Source organism: Mandrillus leucophaeus, unplaced genomic scaffold (assembly GCF_000951045.1).
Source record: "Mandrillus leucophaeus isolate KB7577 unplaced genomic scaffold, Mleu.le_1.0 Scaffold401, whole genome shotgun sequence".
NCBI lineage: Eukaryota > Metazoa > Chordata > Mammalia > Primates > Cercopithecidae > Mandrillus > Mandrillus leucophaeus.
Window position 1 is genome coordinate 1,672,796 of NW_012104266.1, and position 23,670 is coordinate 1,696,465.

General features: G+C 41.4%; 1 protein-coding gene across 1 annotated transcript in view; it reads left to right on the forward strand.

Moving 5' to 3' along the window:
* Positions 1-20,896, forward strand: part of TAF1 (TAF1 RNA polymerase II, TATA box binding protein (TBP)-associated factor, 250kDa) — a 125,815-nt gene extending 104,919 nt beyond the window's left edge. Inside the window, exons 34-40 of the mRNA XM_011992078.1 lie at positions 9,168-9,235; positions 9,728-9,844; positions 9,994-9,999; positions 13,179-13,304; positions 14,490-14,646; positions 15,575-15,752; positions 18,693-20,896. Of these exons, the coding sequence (XP_011847468.1) occupies positions 9,168-9,235; positions 9,728-9,844; positions 9,994-9,999; positions 13,179-13,304; positions 14,490-14,646; positions 15,575-15,752; positions 18,693-18,915 (875 nt within the window). The 3' untranslated portion in view covers positions 18,916-20,896. The remainder of the gene's footprint in view (positions 1-9,167; positions 9,236-9,727; positions 9,845-9,993; positions 10,000-13,178; positions 13,305-14,489; positions 14,647-15,574; positions 15,753-18,692) is intronic.
* The last annotated feature ends 2,774 nt before the right edge of the window (positions 20,897-23,670 follow it).

Genomic DNA, 23,670 nt, shown 5'->3' on the forward strand with positions numbered 1-23,670 from the left:
TTTTTTTTTTTTTTTTTTTTTTAAGACGAGTCTCTGCTCTGTCACCCAGGCTGGAGTGCAGTTGGTGCCATTTCAGCTCACTGCCAGCTCTGCCTCCTGGGTTCACGCCATTTTCCTGCCTCAGCCTTCTGAGTAGCTGGGACTACAGTTGTCCGCCACCATGCCTGGCTAATTTTTTTTTTGTATTTTTAGTAGAGACGGGGTTTCACTGTAGCCAGGATGGTCTCGATCTCCTGACCTCGTGATACTCCTGCCTCGGCCTCCCAATGTGCTAGGATTACAGGTGTGAGCCACCGCGACCAGCCCAGTGTTTGTGTCTCTTAAGAAGTCGGCCAGGCACGGTGGCTCACACCTATAATCCAAGCACATTGGGAGGCCGAGACAGTGGGTTGCTTGAGGTCAGGAGTTTGAGATCAGCCTGGTCAACATGGTGCAACCCATCTCTACTAAAAATACAAAGAAAAATAGTAATAATAATTAGCTGGGTGTGGTGTGTGGTGGCGCACACCTATAATCCTAGCTACTCAGGAGGCTGAGGCATGAGAACTGGTTGAACCTGGGAGGTGGAGGTTGCAGTGAGCTGAGATCACACCACTGCACTCCAGCCTGGACGACAGAGTGAGACTCGTCTCCAAAAAAAAAAAAAGAAAGTCTTTGCCCAGCTCAGATCACAAAGGTTTTCTCTTATGTTTTCTCTTATGTTTTTTCCTAAAATTTTACAGTTGTAGCCTTTTACACTTAAGTCCGTGATCCATTTTTAATTACTTTTTGTGTACAGTTTGAAATTTAGGTTGAAGTACTTTGCCTATGGATGTCCAATTTTTCATCATTTATTGAAAAAACTGTCCTTTCTCCATTGAGTTGCCCTGTATGTATACCTTTATCAAAAATCAATTGAGTGTGTTGGTTTATTTCTAGAAGTCTTATGATCAGGTAGAGTGATTCCTCTCTTTTTCAAAACTGTTTTATATTCTAGTTCTTTTGCCATTCCACTAAATTTAGAAGGGGCTTGTCTATATCTACAAAAACATCTTACTGGGATTTGGGTAAGAATTGTGTTAAAACCCATAGATCAATTTGAGGAGAATTGACATCTTTACTGATTATCTTTTCATGTTAGTACATACAGATTTCTACATTCATTTAAACTTATTTCTTAGCATGGATGGATGTATCATAATTTATTTTATATTGATAGGCATTTAAAGTATCTCCATGATGCTGGCTTGCAGACTGTTGTTCACTTTTTTTTTTTTTTTTTTTTTGGAGACTGAGTCTCTGTCACCCAGGTTGGAGTGCAGTGGCGTGATCTCGGCTCACTATAACCTCTGCCTCCCGGATTGAAGCAATTCTTGTGCCTCAGCCTCCCGAGTAACTGGGATTACAGGTGTGCACCACCATGCCTGGCTAATTTTTGTATTTTTAGTAGAGATGGGGTTTTCCCATGTTGCCCAGGCTGGTCCCGAACTCCTGACCTCAGGTGATCCACCTGCCTCAGCTTCCCAAAGTGCTGGAATTACAGGTGTGAGCCACTGTGCCCGGCCTAGTTGTTCACTATTTTTATATTTTATTGATGTGTGCTTGTATAAAATGTTTGTAGGAAATCTTGATATTTTGAAATTGTGTTCCAAAAGGCTGTATCTTTATAGTCAAAATAACAGTGAAGGAAAATATCTGTTTCCCTACAACCTCTTTAACGCTGGGAATATCAATACTTTAAAAATTATTCTTGTAAAATTAAAGTATATAACTTAAAATTTTATAAAAATTACATACATGTTCATTGAATAAATGAAACAGCATAGAATTTTATAAAGTGAAAAGGAAAAATCTTGTTCTTCCCTTCCTACCATCCCATTAGTAGCCAGTATTAGATTTGGTGTGAAGTATCATAAATTTTACTCTATAGGAAAAGGTGTTTTGAGGTGTTTATTTTTGTAGTTGTAGAGATATGAGATACGAGGATATGTTTTTAGCCAAAGCTATCTGTTTATTTATCTATATATTTTTAAGTTGCTAAATGGAATGGTGTTTCATTTTTGAGGAAAAAAACATTTTCAGGGTCTTTGGGCTTTTCATCAAATAGACCCTTGGCCAGTGAGATTTATTACCCCAGTTCCTTCTGGATGGTTTCTGCCTTCTTGAATTTCTAGTCTAGATTCTGAGTGAGATTATTGAGAGACTGAACCTCTTTGGAAACTAAACATCCTAATTTACTTTTGATCCTCATTCTACATAAGGTAAGGAGCCTAGCTATATTGTGAAAGATTAGATTCACTTCTCTTTAATTTTCACTTGTTTTGGATCTAGTTTGAAGATAAATATCTAAGAATTGCAGAGTCAGAGCTCATCTCTTTGGGATCTGGACTATGCATAGTTGCATTTAGTAATTCTGATTTCTTTAGGAGTTTAATATGCAGATTCTTTTTTTTATATCTGGCACTGATTTTTTTAAAAAAGCTTTGTACTTCTACTGAACTTTTATTTTTTAATTTTAATAGTTCACATTGGAACAAACGCATATCCTCACACCATCCACTGTCAAGATGATAATTTATGCTGTTTTGACAGAGTACTCATTTTCTTAGGGAGGGATTATTTTTAGTATTTGTGAAAGAGTTCTCAAGGGAAATGTGAGCCTAGGAGTGATCACAAATCCCGTCTTCTTGACTGGTGTTTTTCTGTGAATGTTTTCAGAAAGTTAGCAGCAATAGACAGAGCATGGTGGCTCACGCCTGTAATCCCAGCACTTTGGGAGACCGAGGCAGGTAGATGACTGGACGTCAGGAGTTCGAGACCAGCCTGGCCAACATGGTGAAACTCTGTCTCTGCTAAAAAATAAAAAAATTCGATGGGCGTAGTGGTGCACACCTATAATCCCAGCTACTTGGGGAGGCTGAGGCAGGAGAAATACTTGAACCCGGGAGACGGAGGTTGCAACAAGCAGAGATCGCGCCACTGTACTCCAGCCTGGGTGACAGAGTGAGACACTGTGTCAAGAAAAAAAAAAAAATAGCAATAATGCTTGCTTTCCCCCTCTTACTAGAACCATGAAGCTTGTGACTTGGGTTTCTTCTCACATCACCATACAGAAGGAAATTAACTTAGAAACCAGAAAAAGAATTTTCTTGGTGGAGTATCAGCTTTCCAAAGTTGTCATTGGCATTATCTCTATTTAAGGACATTAGAATTTGAACTGTATGTGATTCTGTAGACTCTACCACTCCTTATTTGGTATGAGGCAAAGTATAAATAAATAACGTTTCTCCAACGTGACATGTAGAGTTGCTTCAGCCATGATTTAACAAGGAGAGAGAGAAAAAAAATATACTCAGGAAAAACATTCCTTTTCATGAGTGGGTAGCTTATTCTGTTGAGTACAGTGACAAGTCACAGATCATCTTTCATTCATTTTGGTGTCATTCTAGAAATTCTTTATAACTTAATTCTAGTTTTCTGTGTAGTAACCCTGTAGGGACTAGGAATTGGAGTTCAGTTCTGTTTAACCTTCTTCCCAGCCCCTCCACAGTAGCTTCAGCACCTTTACTATTCCTGTAGAGGCTCTGTTGTCTTTGTCTCTTTACTTGGATTCCTCATTTCTTCCTAAGCTACAAAACCTATAGCTGATCATCCTGCTTTTAGTAAGTTCCTGATTGCTCCAAAATGTAGAACGATATTTTTAGACTTACAGAGATGGTTATGGATCCCTTTGAAAATCCGATGAAAAACTAAAGCTGTTCTGCTCTCAAAGATGAGTATTACATACAGAATTTTGTTTATAGTTCTAAGGATTCGTAGCTCTCTCTCTCATAAGAACTCCTGGTATAGGTAGGGATAAGAAAACATCACAGTGGATATTTTTATCCACTATGTTAACAGTGGTTTGCCAGTTCCACTACCATGTTTCATTAGAAAGACTTAAATGCTCCTTTGCATATAATAGTGTAATAGAGTCTAATAGCTGAAGCTCTTGTAACTATTGAGAACATGGACTGTCTGAAACTGACACAAACACATAAGTGTATCAGCTGTGCAAGTAAGTATGGGTTTTTTTTAATATTCTGGAGGTATTAGTGGATATTTCTTTTCTTTTTTCTTTTCTTTGCTTTTTTTTTTTTTTTTGAGACGGAGTTTCACCCTTGTTGCCCAGGCTGGAGTACAATGGCACGATCTCGGCTCACTGCAACCTCCGCCTCCTGGGTTCAAGTGATTCTCCTGCCTCAGCCTCCCGAGTAGCTGGGATTACAGGCTTGCGCCACCATGCCTGGTTAATTTTGTATTTTTATTAGAGATGGGGTTTCTCCATGTTGGTCAGGCTAGTCTCAAACTCCTGATCTCAGGTGATCTGCCTACCTCGGCCTCCCAAAGTGCTGGGATTACAGGCATGAGCCACTGCGCCCAGCCATTAGTGGGCATTTCTTAGAGTGATGTGTTGCAAAGAAAATAGGTAGGGAAGAGGTCCCATTTTCAAAATGGATTAAAGTAAGAGAGAAACTTCACAAATGTACAAAACTAATTTTTCCTTGTATTATAAAGTGAGGGAATTGAGATATTGAGAGGTTAGTTCATGTTTAAGTTTCGAAACTAAAGTAGAATAAAGGTTGAATTCCTAATTTATAGGCTGGGGTTTTAGCCATGAGGCAGGTCCCTATAGGTAGAAGAGCCTATACTGTAAGGAACTACCGTTGTACAGGCTTGGTGAAGGAGGCCTGTAACCTGTATGCAGCCTTTCTATTTTCTCCAGCAACATTTCTGTTTTCTTTTTTTGTTTTTTTTGAGACAGAGTCTCGCTCTGTCACTCAGGCTGGAGTGCAGTGGCACGATCATGGCTCACTGCAGCCTCAACCTCCTGAACTCAACTGATCCTCTCACCTCAGCCTCCTGAGTAGCTGGGACTACAGGTGCACACCACAATGCCCAGCTAATTTTTGTGTTATTTGTATAGACGGGGTTTCGCCATATTGCCCAGGCTAATCTTGAACTCCTGAGCTCAAGTGATCATCCTGCCCAGCCTCCCAAAGTGTTGGGATTACAGGCATGAGCCACCACACCCGGCTCTAAATATCTTGACAATTGACTTTTCTTCCTTGTTTGTGTTTGGCACAGGCAGTTTCTGTGAGGATACAACTTTATTTTTCATGTTTTAAAGAATAAATGACCTATACTTGTAAGAAGTTTTACCTGGAAGATACTTTTTTTTTTTTTTTTTGAGGCAGAGTCTTGCTCTGTCGCCCAGGCTGGAGTACAGTAGTGCAATCTTGGCTCACTGCAGCCTCCACCTCCCGGGTTCAAGAGATTCTTGTGCTTCATCCTCCCGAGTAGCTGGGACTACAGGCATGTGCCACCATGCCCAGCTAAGTTTTATATTTTTAGTAGAGATGGAGTTTCATCAAGTTGCCCAGGCTGGTCTCGAACTCCTGACCTCAAATGATCTTCCCGCCTCAGCCTCCCAGAGTGCTGAGATTACAGTTGTGAGCCACAGCGCCTGGCCAAGACTTTTTTATTTATGTAATAGCTTGTAATAGTCATAGTAGATATGACCTGAAAGCTTCAAAGCTTCACATACACAGGCGGTATCTATTTTTTGTTGACAGATGATAGTTGTACATATTTATGGAGTACATGTGATATTTTGATACATGTATACGATGTGTAGTAATCAAATCAGGGTAATTGGGATATCCAACACCTCAAACATTTATCTTTTTTTTTTGTATTAGAAACATTACAATTCTTCTAGCTATTTTGAAATATAAATTATTAACTATGATTTCCTTACTGTACTATTGAATACTAGAATTTATTCCTCCTGTCTCATCCCCCACATCTCTTCCCTTCCCAGCTTCTGGTAACCACCATTCTACTCTCTACTTCCATGACATCCACGTTTTTAGCTCTCACATATGAATGAGAACACGTAATATTTGTTTCACTGTGCGTGGCTTGTTTTGCTTAACATGATGATCTCTGTTTCCAACCATACTGGTTGGATTTCATTCTCTCTTATGGCTGAATAATACTCCATCATGTATATATAACACTTTTTTTTTTGAAATGGAATCTTGCTCTCGTCGTCCAGGCTGGAATGCAGTGGCACAGTCTCAGCTCACTGCAACCTCTGCCTTCCGGGTTCAAGCGATTCTTCTGCCTCAGCCTCCCGGATAGCTGGGATTACAGGCGCCCACCTCCACGCCTGGCTAATTTTTTTTGTATTTTTAGCAGAGATAGGATTTCACCATGTTAGCCAAGTTGGTCTCGAACTCCTGGCCTCAGGTGATCCGCCTGCCTCGGCTTCCCATAGTGCTGGGATTATAGGCATGAGCCACCGTGCCTGGCCAGCACATGTTCTTTATCCATGTATTTATTGATGGACACCTAGGTTGATTCCATATTTGGCTCTTGTGAATAGTGCTGCAGTAAACATGCGGGTGCAGATATTTTTTCATTATGCTGATTTCCCTTCTTTTGGATATATACCCAGCAGTGGTAGTGCTGGGATCATCCTGTGATAATCCAATTTTTAGTTTTTCGAGTAACCTCCATACTGTTTTCCATAATGGCTGCGTACTAGTATACCAACAGTGTGTGAGCATTCCCCTTTCTCCACATTTTCATCTTTGTAGTTTAGGTCTTAACATTTGTCTTTAATCCATTTTGAGTTGATTTCTATGTATGGTGAAAGATGGAGATCTAGTTTTATTCTTCTACATGTGGATAACCAGTTTTCCCAGCATCATTTATTAAAGAGACTGCCCTTTCCCCAAATGTGTGTTCTTGTTGCCTTTGTTGAAAATTATTATTTGGCTATGTTTGGATTTGTATCTGTGTTTTCTATTCTGTGCCATTGGTCTGTGTGTCTGTTTTATGTCAGTACCATGCCGTTTTGGTTCCTATAGCTTTGTAGTGTATTTTGAAGTCCACATGGGGTATGTGTGTGTGCTGTCTCTTATACACATCTAGATGTGTATAAGAGACAGGTCTCACTCTGTCGCCTAGGCTGGAGTGCAGTGGCATGATCTTGCCTCACTGCAACCTCTGCCTCCCGGGTTCAAGTAATTCTCATGCCTCAGTCACCTGAGTAGCTGGAATTACAGGCATGTACCACCATGCCCAGCTAATTTTTGTATTATTAGTAGAGACAGGATTTTGCCATGCTGGCCAGGCTGGTCTCAAACTCCTGGCCTCAAGTAATCTCCCCACCTCGGCCTCCCAAAGTGCTGAGATTACAGACTTGAGCCACCATGCCTGGCCTGTGGTATATTTTTTATCCTTTATATCCTGATAAAACAGTAGGTTTAATTTAGGGATCACCTCTTATGAAGGCTTTCTTAATTCCTCTTCCCCTCTTACCTCCAGGAATCAGCCACTTCCTTCTTTGTGCCACTGTTTTTCCATTGCGTTGTGTTGCCCTATTTGTTTACAGTCTATCTCACTGTACTAGACTATAAACTTCTTGAGGATATGACCTATATCTCACTCATTTCTATCATCTCCAATGCCTGGCACACAAGAAGTATTAAGAAAATGTCTTATGAATAAATAAGTGAATGATCAGTATATTAAAAGAACATTTTGAGTACTTAAGGCAGGGATTGAAAACTCAAATGCCTTCAGGGTCTAGGCATAAGATAAGCAGACCTGGGAGGGACTATGATAACTTGGAGAACACATGCTTTATCTAAAACGAACAGCTGCTACTCAGCCCCAGCCCATTGGTGCCTTGCAGGAATGCTGACCCTGTCTTGGCCACATCTTTACATTTTCTAAAAGAAGCCAGACAATTTAGGTTTTTATGTGAAATCTCCCACTGTTAAATGTTATCAACTAAGTTTTTTTCAAAAAGCCTTTTATTGAAATATAACTTAGATACAGAAAAGTGTTTTATGTATTGTGGGTGTATAGCTCAATCCATTTTTACAAACTGAACTAATTTTTTATGTGAGCCAAACAAAGCTATAAGCCACCAGTTTGCAACTTGTAACTAAGGCCATATGGGGACCCATATAGTTAAGAATCATCTTGTAGGTAAAAGTGTCTTAAGGAGACACATCTGCAAGATGCAATGTATGGACCTTTTTTGGGTTATGATTCAAAGAAATAAATGTAAGAGTGTTTATAAAGTAATTTGGGAAATTTGAATCTTGGCTGGCTATTTGATAATATTAAAGAATTATTGTTAATTATTTTAGATGTGATATAGTTGGTTTATTTTTAGAGCAACTTTAGTTCATGGCAAAATTGAGCAGAAGTTACAGAGAGTTCCCATATACTCCCTGCCCTCACATACATACAGCCTACCCAGTTATCAACATCTTGCACCACGCTGGGCATTGTGGTTCACGCTTGTAATCCCAGCACTTTGGGAGGCCAGGAGTTCAAGACCAGCCTGTGCAACATAATGAGACCCCCCCCATCTCTACAAAGAAAAAAGGGCGTGGTGGCGCATGCTTGCACCCAGGAGTTCAAGGCTGCAGTGAGCCGTGATCATATCGCTGCATTCCAGCCTGGGTGACGGAGCGAAACTCTGTCTCAAAACAAAAACAACATCCTGCACCAGAGTGTTATATTAATTGTGTTAGTTGATGAACCTACATTGACATATCGTTATCACCCGCAAGTCCATGGTTCATTCTTGGTGGTGGTATGCGTTGTATGGGTTTTGAGAAATGTATAATGACATGTATCCACCATTATACCAATAATTGTTTATTAAAAGCAGCCTTATGCTGGGCACAGTGGCTCATGCCTATAATCCCAGCACTTTGGGAGGCTGAGGCGGGTGGATCACTTAAGGCCAGGAGTTCAAGAGCAGCCTGGCCAACATGGTGAAACCTAGCAACACATACTGAAAAATTTTTAAAGGAAAATTGTTACGATGCTGGAATTTGCTTCAAAACAATTTGAGAAGAGTCTGAAAATTGAAGTAAATGAAACAAGATTGGCTGTGTGTTAATCATTGAAGCTGGCTAGTGAGTACATGGGAGTTCATTATGTTAGTGTTGTTTTGCATATGTTTGAAATTTTCTGCCTCTGAAAGTAGAACAAGAGTCCAAAGCTGAGGAATGATTTTTCTAGGTCTAGGATAATGGGACACACTGCTGATGACAGAATGTAAAATTCTGGAACAAGTCTGCAAAGATAATGGCACTTTCTTATTTTATTTATAGGACCTGAGAGTCAGTATACTAAGACTGCCCAGGAGATTGTGAACGTCTGTTACCAGACATTGACTGAGGTAGGTGGTAAAGATGGAGGTCCCAAGCCTGGGCAACATAGGGAGACCCCATCTCTACAAAAAATATTTAAAAATTAGTGGGGTGTGGTGGTAAACGCATGTGGTCCCAGCTACTCATCTGAGGTAGGAGAATCATTTGAGCCCGGGAGGTCAAGGCTGCAGTGAGTCATGATCATATCTCTGCATTCCAGCCTGGGCAACAGCAAGACTCTGTCTCAAAAAATAAAAGAGGTCCCCTTGGGATCTAGCTTTTTGAAATCCTGTTCCCTTGAATGAGGAGCCTTCCCTGATTATCCTATTTTAAAATGTAGTATTCCCTGCCCCCCAACTCCACATCCCCTATTTCCTTCCCTGCTTGATTTATTTTTGTTATCTGTGTCCTGCCACTAGAACATAAGCTTCATGAAGATAGATATTTTTGTCTTTTGTGTACTTCTGTATCCCCAGTAATTAAAATACATGTTGAATGAATTTGTTTCCTTTATTTCTCAGTATGATGAGCATTTGACTCAACTTGAGAAGGATATCTGTACAGCTAAAGAAGCAGCTTTGGAGGAAGCAGAATTAGAAAGCCTGGACCCAATGACCCCAGGGCCCTATACACCTCAGGTGAGTCTGAGGACTAAGTACTTCCTTGTATAGTTTTCTTATTGGTTTGGGAAATTGGGAGCGTGTTAACAAATCCGTTTACTGAGATACCATTCTTCTCTGTCCTTCCTCTTCATATGCCTTTCGTGTGCTTTCTTGTCTTCTCAAAGGCTAAGGTGAGTGAGGGCCATGGGTCTTGGTGGCCTTGAATCCAGACGAGGCAGCTGTGGGATGAATGAGTGGGGTGGGGCCTTAGTTGTTTAGGCAGTGTTTGGGAATACCAAATTCCTGACCCAGCCATCCTCTGGGTCTCGGGAATTTTCTTGTCCATGAATTTTGGGACTCTAGAACATCCCTGGAGTGTAGACTTCTCAGTTACAGACATGGGCCATATTGTTCCTGTGCCTTACAGACACTTGATTACTCATTCCCTCAGAGGTATCTCAGTGTAGCTCAGAAGTCACTCATTTTCCTGGATTGACTCCTAGTAAATGAAGAAAGGTAGTACTAATAATGTTCTTAAATGTTTGTGTCAAAAGAATTAGAAAGATAATTAAGAAATTTTTAGTCTTCCTGGTCTAACTGGATCCTTGAAATACAGTTAAGAGTGTATTTCCTCTCTACTGTACTCTTAGAGGGTTGGCATATTTGAAGAATAGGACTTAACAAAACATCACTGGTGCTTGGTTTCTGTATTGGAGGCACTATGGTAGGGCAGAAAGTACATAAGATTTGACATAAAACAGGCCTGGGTTTGAGTCTTAGTTCTCCTGTTGTCTAGCTTTGTAATCTTGGAAAGTTAACCTCTCTCACTTAGTTTCCTTTTCTCTGAAATCTTTTCAAGATTGTTGTAAACATTAAATGAATTAATTTAATTTGCCTGATACATCTTTATCTGTTCTCTGAGACCCTTTCAAATTTAATCAAGTATTTTAATGCAGAACTCTGCCAATTCCCACAGGAAAATTTTTTTTTTCATTCTATCCAGGTTTCCCTCTGAACTGATAATGCAACTTATGTGACCTCTGTTGGATTATTGCTATCTCTGTATCTCGTTCATGCACTATCCCTATCTATCTTTTACTCTCTCTTTCATCTCACAACCTAGGTTACTGAGGGGCCAGGTATAAAAGAACCCTCAGATACTCCTTCAAGGTCCAGAACAAGGAAAGGCTCTTGGAGTGTGTGGGCAGATTGGGTCAAGGGTTCTTGGGTGAGTGATGTTGCCCCAGGAAGGCCCTATTTGCTAATAGGCCCACAGCTTCCACAAGGTACTTTCTGGTAAGTTAAAGCCTGAGTGTTAGCCATCATTCCCCAGGAGAGTCTAGCCATTGAATGACACATGGTTTGCTCATTTCTAGGACAGTCTAAGCCTAGTCCTTTGGTGAGTCAAAGCCTTGGACCCCAAAGTCACCTTCCTTTCTTCGCTACGTCTCCCAGGCTACTTCAAATGGCTAAGGAAAACCTGTCAACTATTCTCTCTCTTGAACATTAGCTGTTGTTTAGTGCAGTTAGAGGGTTTCCTATGAAGAGTAGGATTAGATAGTACTGCTTCATTATTCCAGTTCACCTTGTCATCGTTCCCTTCACTCAAACAGTTTAAGATAGTAACCAACTCATTATCTCTTAACCTGAGGAAGGTGTATATGAGTGACTGTCCTTACACATTACTACTCTCAAACTCAAATGTTATTAGAGTATGTTTGCAAAAGTGTAACCTGCCTTAATACAATTTTGATTGTAAGAAGCATGACAGTAATCATACCTTTCAACTTCTAAATGGTGGTGGTCAATAATGTATTTTCTTTTTTTTTTTTTTTTTGAGACGGAGTTTCGTTCTTGTCACCCAGGCTGGAGTGCAATGGTGCAATCTTGGCTCACTGCAACCTCCACCTCCTGGGTTCAAGCGATTCTCCTGCCTCAGCCTCCCGATTAACTGGTTTTACAGGCATGGGCCACCATGCCTGGCTAATTTTGTATTTTTGGTAGAGACAGGGTTTCTCCATGTTGGTCAGGCTGGTCTTGAACTCCCAACCTCAGGCCCGTCTTGGCCTCCCAAAGTGCTGGGATTACAGGCGTGAGCCACGCGCCCAGCCCAATGATGTGTTTTCACTCAACTATTTCCACCTAACTTGCATCGCATCATCTGTTCAGCTTAACACTTTATCTAAAACTGTTGACTTTGCAGTTTTCTACACTGTGCTCTAGGGTTTTGCAGAAATTTCATCCCCTTATTTTTCCCTCCTTCTGTTCCACACTGATTTACCTGCTCTGTAATGCTTTGAATTTTGTTTTGCCTCTATTTCACCAAAACCCTCTTCAGAATCAGTCTTGTTTCCTTTTTTCAAAAAACACAATGTAACACATATATGGGTTTTCTGTTGATAAAAGTAACATGTTCGTTAGAGAAAATTGAAAAATTAAAACAAGAAATAAGTTACCTGTAATCACTTCCACCACTCAGAAGCAACATCAACCAGTGTGAATATTTTTATTTTTCATATCTGTGGTGTATGTATTTGTGTTTATATACATACTTTTAAAATGAAATTGATCGATATGGTTTCGTGTCTTACTCTTTTCACTTTATATTGTGAGCACTTTATCTAGTCCTTCTTGCCCTCCTGTCACTGAATAGTCTATTTGCTAAATCCCTGTTCTTTCCAGGGAAGAAAACAGGGAAGGGATCTATAATTTATTGAGTATTGGATAAGGAACTTACACATCTCTTAATTCTCACAACAACCCTGTGAGGTAGACATTATCATCCATGTTTTATACTTGAGTTAATCAAGGCTTAGAGATGTTACGTAATTTGTTACTCACTAGCAAGTGTTGGAGCCAGGACTCAAACCCAGGACATTTTACTCCAAAGCCTGTGATTTTTCACCATGCCATTTTGCTTCGTGGCATCCTCTGATGGGCTCATAAACTATCAAAGCATTCTATGCTCTTGTTGGAATTGAAATTCCTTTATCCCATTTTCTCTTAGATGTCTCCAGATCAAGCAATCAAAATAGCACTGATACTAAGCCTTGGGCCTAAAAACCAAAAGACAAGGCTTAGAAAAAACTAAGTTATTGACCAGAAAGGCTGTTAGGGCATAAAACTGTCCCATAGCTTTGGTGCATTTCTGCTTCAGGCTTCTGATTACATGCATCAGGCACCTGTCTACTAGAATAGGCAACATTTGTAAGAGTCCCAAAAACTTGTCTGTAAAGCTGTGTCAGACTGTTTCTCTTTAACTGAATTGCTCTGCATGACCTTTTTCTCTAGTAAATGCTTTAAAGGGGAGTTATCTGTATTTATTTTCCCTTTCCTAGATAGAAGCTAAGTTGTATGTTTTGTGCCACAGCCTCCTGATTTGTATGATACCAACACATCCCTCAGTATGTCTCGAGATGCCTCTGTATTTCAAGATGAGAGCAATATGTCTGTCTTGGATATTCCCACTGCCACTCCAGAAAAGCAAGTAACACAGGTAGGATGTTGTTTTTCTTTTTATAAGATTGGTATTATGCCTGCAGGTGGGGCTAGGGGAATGGTGATGGTGATATGTGACATATGTCAAGAATGACTGGGCCCTTTGGCCCTGGGAATGAAAGCTTACAAATGGGATTTCAAGTTGGGATGGCGTCAGGTCGTGTGACCGGAGTTATCTTCTGTTTGTCCCCATGGGCAGAGTCAGGCACAGCAGAACTTCAGGGAAGGCACAAGTATGAAAAAAGGGTATGAAGCATCAGAGTAGCCTGACAGGTGACTAGAACGGCCAACTGCACTCAGACAGTTCAGAATAATTGGCCTACTTTATGTGTATTATAATTTAAATTAAAATTATTTATAAAATTAAATTTTAAAAATTGGCCTTTTCTAGAGGTATCAGAAGATACAGTCTGAAGCCAGAAATTCTACAGCTATTCTCAGTCAGGGTTCCACTGGAAAGTGTAAAAACCCAGGAAGGTTTTTCTATCCCAAAGAGTTCAACACAAGCTATAAGGAAAAGTTTGGGTTAGAAAGAAAGAGTCTCTTTGTAATGATACAGTAAGAGTAGACTAAGGGCCTTTCCTGTTCTTTGGGTTTTTTACTCTGGCTATGATTTCCAAAGAATGGGGGAAAATGCGCATGCCTTGAGCGGTCTAAACAGCACCCACTAGCAGTGGGGTTGGCTGGGATATCAGGGAGGAGCATTCATCCTGGGTGAGAGCCCTTGGTTAACTCCTCCTACAGGCACGTCCCTCAATGATGTGCTATTTGTGTTCCTTACTCAGATGCGCCAGGGCCGAGGTAGGCTGGGCGAGGAAGACTCTGATGTAGATATTGAAGGGTATGATGATGAGGAGGAGGATGGGAAACCTAAGACTCCAGCCCCAGTGAGTATGCTTACAGAAAGCTTATGGTTACGTTATACCCTTATATGATAGGAGCCCCATCAGTACAGGGCAGGCCAAATCCTAAGGTGATATCAGGGGGTCTCCTTAGTGAGCCCCAATCCGAATTTAATCCTTGGGACCAACTAAACAATCTATCCACCAAAAATACTTAACTTCTTGTGAGGCAGCAAGTGGAGGGATGGGCAGGGTGGGGAGGGGGGTTGTGTCTGGTGGTGGCTTCTGGTCTCTTACGTGGTCAGTTGATAGGACTTTGACCCCCAACTGGTCTCATTCAGGAAGGTGAAGATGGAGATGGTGATCTTGCAGATGAAGAGGAAGGAACTGTACAACAGCCTCAAGCCAGTGTCCTGTATGAGGATTTGCTTATGTCTGAAGGAGAAGATGATGAGGAAGATGCTGGGAGTGATGAAGAAGGAGACAATCCATTCTCTGGTAGGCCTCGACCATTGCTTCTATTCCTTTATAACTCACTATAGCACCCTCAGGACTGGACTGGATAGGCGCTCTTGGCCACATATGCTTTTATTGGAAGCTGCCTCTCTTATTGAATTCCTATTAATAGAACTGAGAGTACTGAGCACTCACGCATAGGATGATCATATTCATTAGCAGGAGATACAAAATACGACAGTGGAAAAGACAGTGGCTAAGTAAGAGCTTTGATTTGGATACTTGTCAAAGGCTGGGCACAGTGGCTCATGCCTGTAATCCCAGCACTTTGGGAAGCCAAGGTAGGAGGAATACTTGAGACCAGGAGTTTGAGACCAGCCTAGGCAACATAGCAATACCCTGTCTCTACAAGAAGTAAATAAATAAAAATTAGCTGGGTGTGGTGGCAAGTGCCTGTAGTCCCAGTTACTCAGGAGGCTGAGGCAGGAGGGTCGCTTGAGTTCAGGACTTTAAGGCTGCAGTGAGCCATGATCATACCATTGCACTACAGCCTAGGCAACATAGTGAGACTGTCTCCAAAGAAAAAGAAAAAAGATGAGAACAGAATAATAAAGTGTTATATGTGGCAACAGGGAAGGAAAATTAAGAAAAATCCTGTTTGGGGGACTAATGTTTTGTGGATTAATGGCAATGGCCAAGGAAAAGTATGGGAGTAGATGGTAGAAAAAACACAGATAGGTTGGCATGAGATGGAAAAGGAAATTGTTATTTGGATTCAGATTCTAAACTACAAACCTTGCTACTACTGTTGACCCTAGGCAGTTATAAGAAAGGCATCTGAGGAGAGGAGTATAGGCAAGATGCCTGTGTAGATGTGTGAGTGTTACTAGTTTGGGAAGATCAAGCCAAAGATCAAGTTAAATCTGTCAGGCTTAACTCTTGATGAACCAGAATCTGTCTCTTTTTACAGCTATCCAGCTGAGTGAAAGTGGAAGTGACTCTGATGTGGGATCTGGTGGAATAAGACCCAAACAACCCCGCATGCTTCAGGAGAACACAAGGATGGACATGGAAAATGAAGAAAGCATGATGTCCTATGAGGGAGACGGTGGGGAGGCTTCCCATGGTTTGGAGGATAGCAACATCAGGTAATCGACAGCAACATGCTACAGGGCTGTGGCATCAGTGCCTAGCTATGATGTCGAGGGGCCCAGCGTCAGATTACTTTTCATCCATCAAACATTTCCTGGGCACCTACTAGGGCCAGGCACTGTGCTAGGTCCTGGGGATACACAGAGGAGCAAAACATACCCTGCCCTTGAGGAGCTCACAGCCTAGTGGAAGAGACTGACACAAACAAATCATTATAAATACAATGTGATAAGTGCTATAGCATAAGTAAGACAAAGTGCCAAGGCACCACTGAGAAGGGAGTGTCTCACTCTGCTTGGAGTTATCAGGGAAAGTTTCACAGACAAGGGAACATTTGAATTGGGCCTTAAAAGATTAATAGGAGTTTAGTAAGTAGGTAGTATGGCAGGGGGTGGGGAGATCTTTATAGGTGGAACAGTGTGTTCCAGAGCAAATGGAATTTGTTGGGGAGTTGAGGCTCCAGAAGTGTAGCAAGGGGAATTATATTGTGAAGAACTTTACAAGGCATGCTAAGACATTTGGACCTTAACCTGTGGGTAATAGGAGTCATCAGTTTAAGGAAAAGGAAGTGACATCAAATTTGTATAACTTAGGACAATGTGGGACAGATGATATCAACAGGGACTTGTCAGGAGTGGGGAAAATAAAGGGACATAAAGAGGTAAGGAGGTTAGATGAATAATGAATGGAGATGTCTCTGGTAAAGAGGAAGAATACGTGTTAGATGGGGCAGGAAAGGAGGAAAAAATGGATTTGGATTTGGCTTTGGACATGTTGGATTTAATGTACCTATGATACATCTAACCAGCAAGCAGCTAATATGCAAATAACATTGTAAATAAATTAAATTTTTTTATTTCAGCAAATATTTATCATAAGTACAAAAACAAACTGAGATATGGTCCCTTCCTTCAAGGAGATGAGTCTAGTAGGAAACCTAAAACAGGCAATCACAGTGTAATATGAAAAGTGCTATGCTAGGCAACCGCAGGGTTCTTCTAGAACTTGGGTAGAGGTGGGGAGGGAGGAGAGCTGGCTAGAGAAGGAAATTGAGCCAAATATGAATAGGAATTAGCTAAACGAATGAGAAAGCAATGGGCATTCCAGAGACTAGGAAGAGCCTATATGAAGACACAGGCATGAAACACTTTTAGAGACCACACGTAGCTCAGTGTGACTGAAGATTTTTTGATTGATCCATGTAAGATCTATAATTCATGTGATAGAAATGATTTAAAGAGGTAGGTAAATACCAAATCATGAAGGGCCTGAAAGTTCTGGGCAGTCATTGAATGAGAATAGTATGACCAGATTTACATTTTAGAAAGATTGTCCTGTGCCCCAAAAGAAAAATGGGCAAAGGCATGAACTAATTTAGAAAAGAAATGTAAATGACCAATATATCATATGAAAAAATAACTTCCAGCCGGGCGCGGTGGCTCATGCCTATAATCCCAGCACTTTGGGAGGCCGAGGCAGGCGGATCACAAGGTCAAGAGATCGAGACCATCCTGGCCAATGTGATGAAACCCTCTCTCTACTAAAAATACAAAAATTAGCTGAACCTGGTCACACCTGTAGTCCCAGCTACTGGGGAGGCTGAGGCAGGAGAATCGCTTGAACCCAGGGGGCAGAGGTTGCAGTGAGCCGAGATCGTGCCACTGTACTCCAGCCTGGTGACAGAGCGAGACTCAGTCTCAAAATAATAATAATAATAACTCCCCTAATAAAGAAATGCAGTAAAACCACGAAGTGCAATTTTTTACCTATCATATTGGTGATTAAAATGAATGATAATGCCTAGTGTTTGGAAAGATTATGAGGAAAAAGACATTCTCAAACTACTGGTGGTAATGTTGATTGATAAAAATGGGGTGGTTTGGAGAGAGGCTTAGCAATTTATCATCATAAATAAAAACATTTAAAAATGTGCATCCCCTTTGGCCCAAAAAATCCACATCTAGGAAATTATTTTGTGGGAATAATTAACACACCATCAAGATGTTTGTGTAAGGATGTTTTATGACAGCATTGTTCCTAATAGTGGAATAATTGGAGACAACTTCAATGTCCTAGTGAGAGACTGTTAAGTCATGTTACAGCCATATGGCAGAATACCATGTAGCTATTAAAATTATGCTATAGACGTATGTTTATTGACACGGGAAGATGTTCATTATAATCATTGGTGAAGAAGGCAGATTCCTGGAGAGTATGTAGAGTATCGCAATTTTGTAAATTAAACAAAAATGTTTAAGCATCTAAAGTGCACAGAAAATTTTGGTAATATACCAAAAGATTATCTCGGATGATGGAGTTATTGATGATTTTTAAAAAATTTTTTCTGGTGTATGTTCTAATTTTTTTAACCAGTGAACGTGCATTACTTGTGTGATTTTTTTTTTCAAGTAAAATTAAGAATAAACAAACAAACAAAAAAATAAAGAGCACTCTGGCAGAAGTGTGAAGAAGTAATTGGAGGAGAGCAAGACTGGAGACATGACGACTTACTTCAGTAGTGCAGGCCAGAGATAACAAAGGACTAAGCCAAGGCAGGCAGAGTAGGGATGGAAAGGAGGGGATAGAGACAAGATATATTGAAGAGAGAATCTTCAGGACTATTGACTAATTGGATACTGTAAGTGGTAGATGAAACTATGAGGCTGTCAGAGCATTTATGGTCATGTAAGATGGCAGTGTGTTGTTCAGGTGTAAGGGAGTTTCTTCCATTCAGGTTCTTGTGTATATGAAGTTGGCAAGTTGATGTTTTTGAACAGGATCATTTTTCTCTCAGGGGCATATAGAATAGTTCAGAACCAGTCACTTTAGTGTCCAGGGGAGGTGAGATGGGCTTATCCTTTGGTGGCACTGAGAATGGGAATGGTCAGCTAGAGGATGGTGTCCGAGCTTGAGAGATGACATGTTTCTCTTCTCAGTTATGGGAGCTATGAGGAGCCTGATCCCAAGTCGAACACCCAAGACACAAGCTTCAGCAGCATCGGTGGGTATGAGGTATCAGAGGAGGAAGAAGATGAGGAGGAGGAAGAGCAGCGCTCTGGGCCGAGCGTACTAAGCCAGGTCCACCTGTCAGAGGACGAGGAGGACAGTGAGGATTTCCACTCCATTGCTGGGGACAGTGACTTGGACTCTGATGAATGAGGCTTCCTTTGGGCCTCCTTGGTCAGCCTTCCCTGTTCTCCAGCCTAGGTGGTTCACCTTTCCCCAATTTGTTCATATTTGTACAGTATCTGATCCTGAAATCATGAAATTAACTAACACCTTAGCCTTTTTAAAAGTAGTAAGTAAATGATTATAAATCACCTCTCCTAATCTTCCTGGGGCAGTGTCACCCTTTGATTTAAAACAAAGCAACCCCCTTTCCCCTACCACTACCAAAAAGAGCAAGCTCATTTTCCCGTGTCCTCCTTTAACTCCATGTATTGCTTTTGGTATAATTTTTCCCTGGGGAAGGAGGGGAAATTATGAAAGAACTAGTAACTTTATGTCCTCTTGATGTATTAGGAAATTTCCGGCCGGGCGTGGTGGCTCACACCTGTAATCTCAGCACTCTGGGAGGCCGAGGCAGGCGGATCACCTGAGGTCAGAAGTTCGAGACCAGCTTGGCCAACATGGCGAAACCTCATCTCTACTAAAAATACAAAAATTAGCCAGGCGTGGTGGCGGGCACCTGTAATCCCAGCTACTTGGGAGGCTGAGGCAGGAGAATCGCTTGAACCCGGGAGGCAGAGTTTGCAGTGAGTGGAGATCCCACCACTGCACTCCAGCCTGGGCGAAAGAGTGAGATTCCATCTCAAAAAAAAAAAAAAAAAGAAAAAAAAAATGAAAATTTCCAAGCATGGTATCATCTCAGTTTTCTAATTTATAGGCTGGAACAGATGAAAGCCCTCCTGCTGGGACAGAGAATTGGGTTCTAGTGGACTCTGTGCTACACTTAAACCTATGAGACAAACCGCCCATTATTTTATTTATTTAATTATGCAATGCCTAGGTCCTAAATGGATTTGAGGCAAATTACCGTAAATTTTGAAACAGCCTGTATGTCAGAAATGATAATGTTGCCACCTAAATGTTTTCTGTCCCGCCCCCCCAGGGGAAATGGTAGGAAAATGGTAAGTTTCTTAGGACAAAGACTGTGTCTTCTGTTTCTTTTCATGCTTAGGATATGGTTCTGTGCATAGTAGGTACTCAGTAAATGTTCCTAGAATCATAAAGTCCTCAACAGATATGTTACTGAGCATCTGCTTTTCATGATAAGCACTCTATCAGATCCTTGGGATGCAAAGGTAAATAAGACAAATCCCTTTTACCCAAAGAGCTCACCATCAAGTTGGGGGAGGGGAAGTGGAATTCAAGACATGTTAATAAATCATCATAGTACTGTGAGATAAGTGCAATTAAGAAGCTAGTTATAAAGTATAGGGGAAATAGAGGAGTAATCATGTCTGAAAAGTCAGGGAAGTCTTCCTAGAGGTAATTTTTAAGCTGATTGTTTTAGAATTAGTAGAAGCTTGCCAGATGGAAAAGTCCAGGCAAAGTGTAACATGAATGGGAAGGGCCACAGTCTAGAAATGGCAGAGTGTGTTCCTAGTTTGTTTGTTTGTTTGTTTGTACCTGCCTTGTTCCAGGAAGGATTTAAGGTAGTTCATATTCCAGTCCTTTAATGCTGGAATGGCTAGAGATGAGACTGAAAGATGGGCAGGAAGTATATCATCACAAGCTTTGTGTTTGATGTTAATGTGTATGATTTTTATATTATGGGAAATAAGCTCTTAAAGGAGTGATATAATCAGGTTTGTGTTTTAGAAATCTGTGTAATGAATGAAGAAAGAAATTGAAGAATCATGTAACAGATATATGTGATCCCATTTTTTGTAAAAGACAGAACCATGTGTGTTTATTTATATGTGTTTATATATATACTTGTGTATGCAAAGGTAAAAGTCTGAAAGGATATATGCTAACTGTTCACAATGATGACCCCCAGGAATGGGATTGGAGGGGAGGAGGCTTCTGTGTTTGTTATGTATGCTGGGTGAGATATTGTGCTTTTATTTCTGTATTGTTTGAATTTTTTTACAAGTGTGTATTATTTTTGTAATAAAATTTTTTAAAAATTCCAGCAGTAGTGTGGAGAATGGTTTGGATGGATCTAGTTCAAGTAAGAGAGAATGGAGCCCAAACTGGTGCTATGGCATTGGAATATGGAGGAAGGGGATGGATTTGAGAGATCTTCAGGGAGTAGGACTTGGCATTTGGGGGTAGAGAAGGAGGAATGGAAGGTGGCTTCCAGAATTTTGGTTGGGAGGATTGGGTGAGTACATGGTATTCGTTGGTTCATTTCAACATTTATCATGCCACCTTTTTTTGTTTTGTTTTTTTTAGGTGGAGTCTCCCTCTGTTGCCCAGGCTGGAATGCAGTGGTGTGATCTCGGCTCACTGCAGCCTCCACCTCCTGGGTTCAAGCGATTTTCTTGCTTCAGCCTCCTGAGTAACTGGGATTACAGGCACGCATTACCACACCAGGCTAATTTTTGTAGTCTGGAGTACAGTGGTGCGATCTCAGCTCACTGCAACCTCCGCCTCCCGGGTTCAAGCGATTCTTGTGCCTCAGCCTCCTCAGTAGCTGGGATTACAGATGCCTGCCACCATGCCCAGCTAATTTTTGTATTTTTAGTAGAGACAGAGTTTCGCCATGTTGGCCAGGCTGGTTTCGAACTCCTGACCTCAGGGGATCCGCCTGCCTCGGCCTCTCAAAGTGCTGGGATTACAGGTGTGAGCCACCGCACCCAGCCAAGATGGGGTTTTGCCATGTTGGCCAGGCTGGTCTAGAGCTCTTGACCTCAAGCAATCCACCTACCTTGCCATCCCAAAGTGCTGGGATTACAGGCATGAGCCACTGTGCCTGGCCAAACCACCTGTTTTTATAAGCAGCCTGCCAGATGCTGATAGAGAAGTAAGATATACTCCCTGATTGCAAGGAACTTAAGGTCTGGAATGAGAGGTAGATATGTAAATAAAAAAGTTTAATAAAAAGTGATCATTGCAATAAATATTTACAAGAATCCGTGGTGAGAGGAAAAAGTTCTTGACTCTTTACGAAGTACGAACAAGAATGCTTCGCAGAGGAGACCCTTAAAAAAATCATGAAGAGTGGAAAGGAATTTACTAGATGGTCATAGGGGTGGGATGGGAGGGCATTCTAAGCAGAGGGAACAGAATGCTTAGGAGCATGAAGCAACGTGTTCATAGAACTACATATAGTTATAGACGGCTGGAATGTAGGGAACCTATGTAGTATAGTGATCACAAGCTCAGGATGAAATGCTCATTTTAAATCAATCACTCTGGCAGCAGTATGAAAATAGAGTGGAGAAGGGGTGATGCCAGATAAGAGATGCTGGAGACCTAAACTGACTAAGGCATTGACAGCAGGGATGGAATGAGTGGTATGTCTTGGTGACTGATTGGATAATGGAAAGTAAGGGAGTGGAACCTAGGTTTCTGATCTGGGTGACTGGATAAATGGTGATGCCATTTACTGAACAGGTTGAGAGTGGAAGGTAGGGGGTAACAGCTAAGCTTAGTTTTGAAGCATGTAAGTTTGAAGTATGGTATGTATAAAGTTTAGGATTTGTACAATCTTGGAAGTAGGTGAGATCACCCAGGAAATGTGTAGAGTCAAAGAGTACAGAGGATAGACTCCTGGCGAAGACCAGTATTTAGGGGTGGTGAGAAATAGAAAACCTGAAGAGTAGTATTTCTCAAGCCAAGGAAGGGATTTAAGGAAGAGAAAAAGACAACATATTTACCACAGAAAAGTAAAGTCAGACCCAAGAGAGAGCATTTGGATTTGGCAACTAGCAGGTCCCTGGTGACCTGAGTGATCAAAAGCAGTTTTAACAGAGTAGTGAGATTGTAATCTCACCAGCAGTGGAGCAAGGAACAAATGGGAGATGAGGAAGTGATGGTAAAGATAATAGACTACTCTTTCAAGAAGCTAGGGAGACGCACAGTCTTAAGATGGAAGACAAATATGTATACCTCTGTAGGCTTAGGGAAAGAAAGCAAGAGGATAATTGTTGGAAGGACCTGTGAAAACAGGAGAAGATGTTAGCTAACAGGTAGAGATACTGACTTAGAGGAGAGAGATCTTCCCCTGAGAGAGACAAAAGAATGGATGTAATTATCTATCATTGTGTAGATAGGGAGATGGGAAATTGAGGAGTTCACGCTTCATAGCTTCAGCTTCCTCTGTGAAACTGTAAGATCATCCTTGTGACAAAAGTGAAAATGGGAATGAGGGCTTGAATACTATCCTACTGTGGGGGATAATGAGAAACTGGAAACAAGCTAAATGTCCAGTAGCAGAGAGGTTGAGTTATGGTATATCCATTCAGTGAAAAAGTATGCAGCTGTTAAAGGAAAATTGGCTGGGTGCGGTGGCTCACATCTGTAATCCCAGCACTTTGGAAGGCCAACGTGGGTGGGTCACTTGAGGTCAGGAGTTTGAGACCAGCCTGACCAACGTGGTGAAACCCCATCTCTACTACAAAAAAAAATTAGGCATGGTGGCGCGTGCCTGTAATCCCAACTACTCCAGAGGCTGAGGCAGGAGAACTGCTTGAACCTGGAAGGCGGAGGTTGCAGTGAGCCAGGATCGTGCCACTGCGCTCCAGCCTGGGTGACAGAGCAAGACTCCATCTCAAAAAAAAATAAGTCTAAGCATTTTTGTTTTTAATCTTATTTTATTTTATTTTATTTTTTTGAGACGCAGTCTCGCTCTGTTGCCCAGGCTGGGGTGCAGTGGCCGGATCTCAGCTCACTGCAAGCTCCGCCTCCCGGGTTTACGCCATTCTCCTGCCTCAGCCTCCCGAGTAGCTGGGACTACAGGTG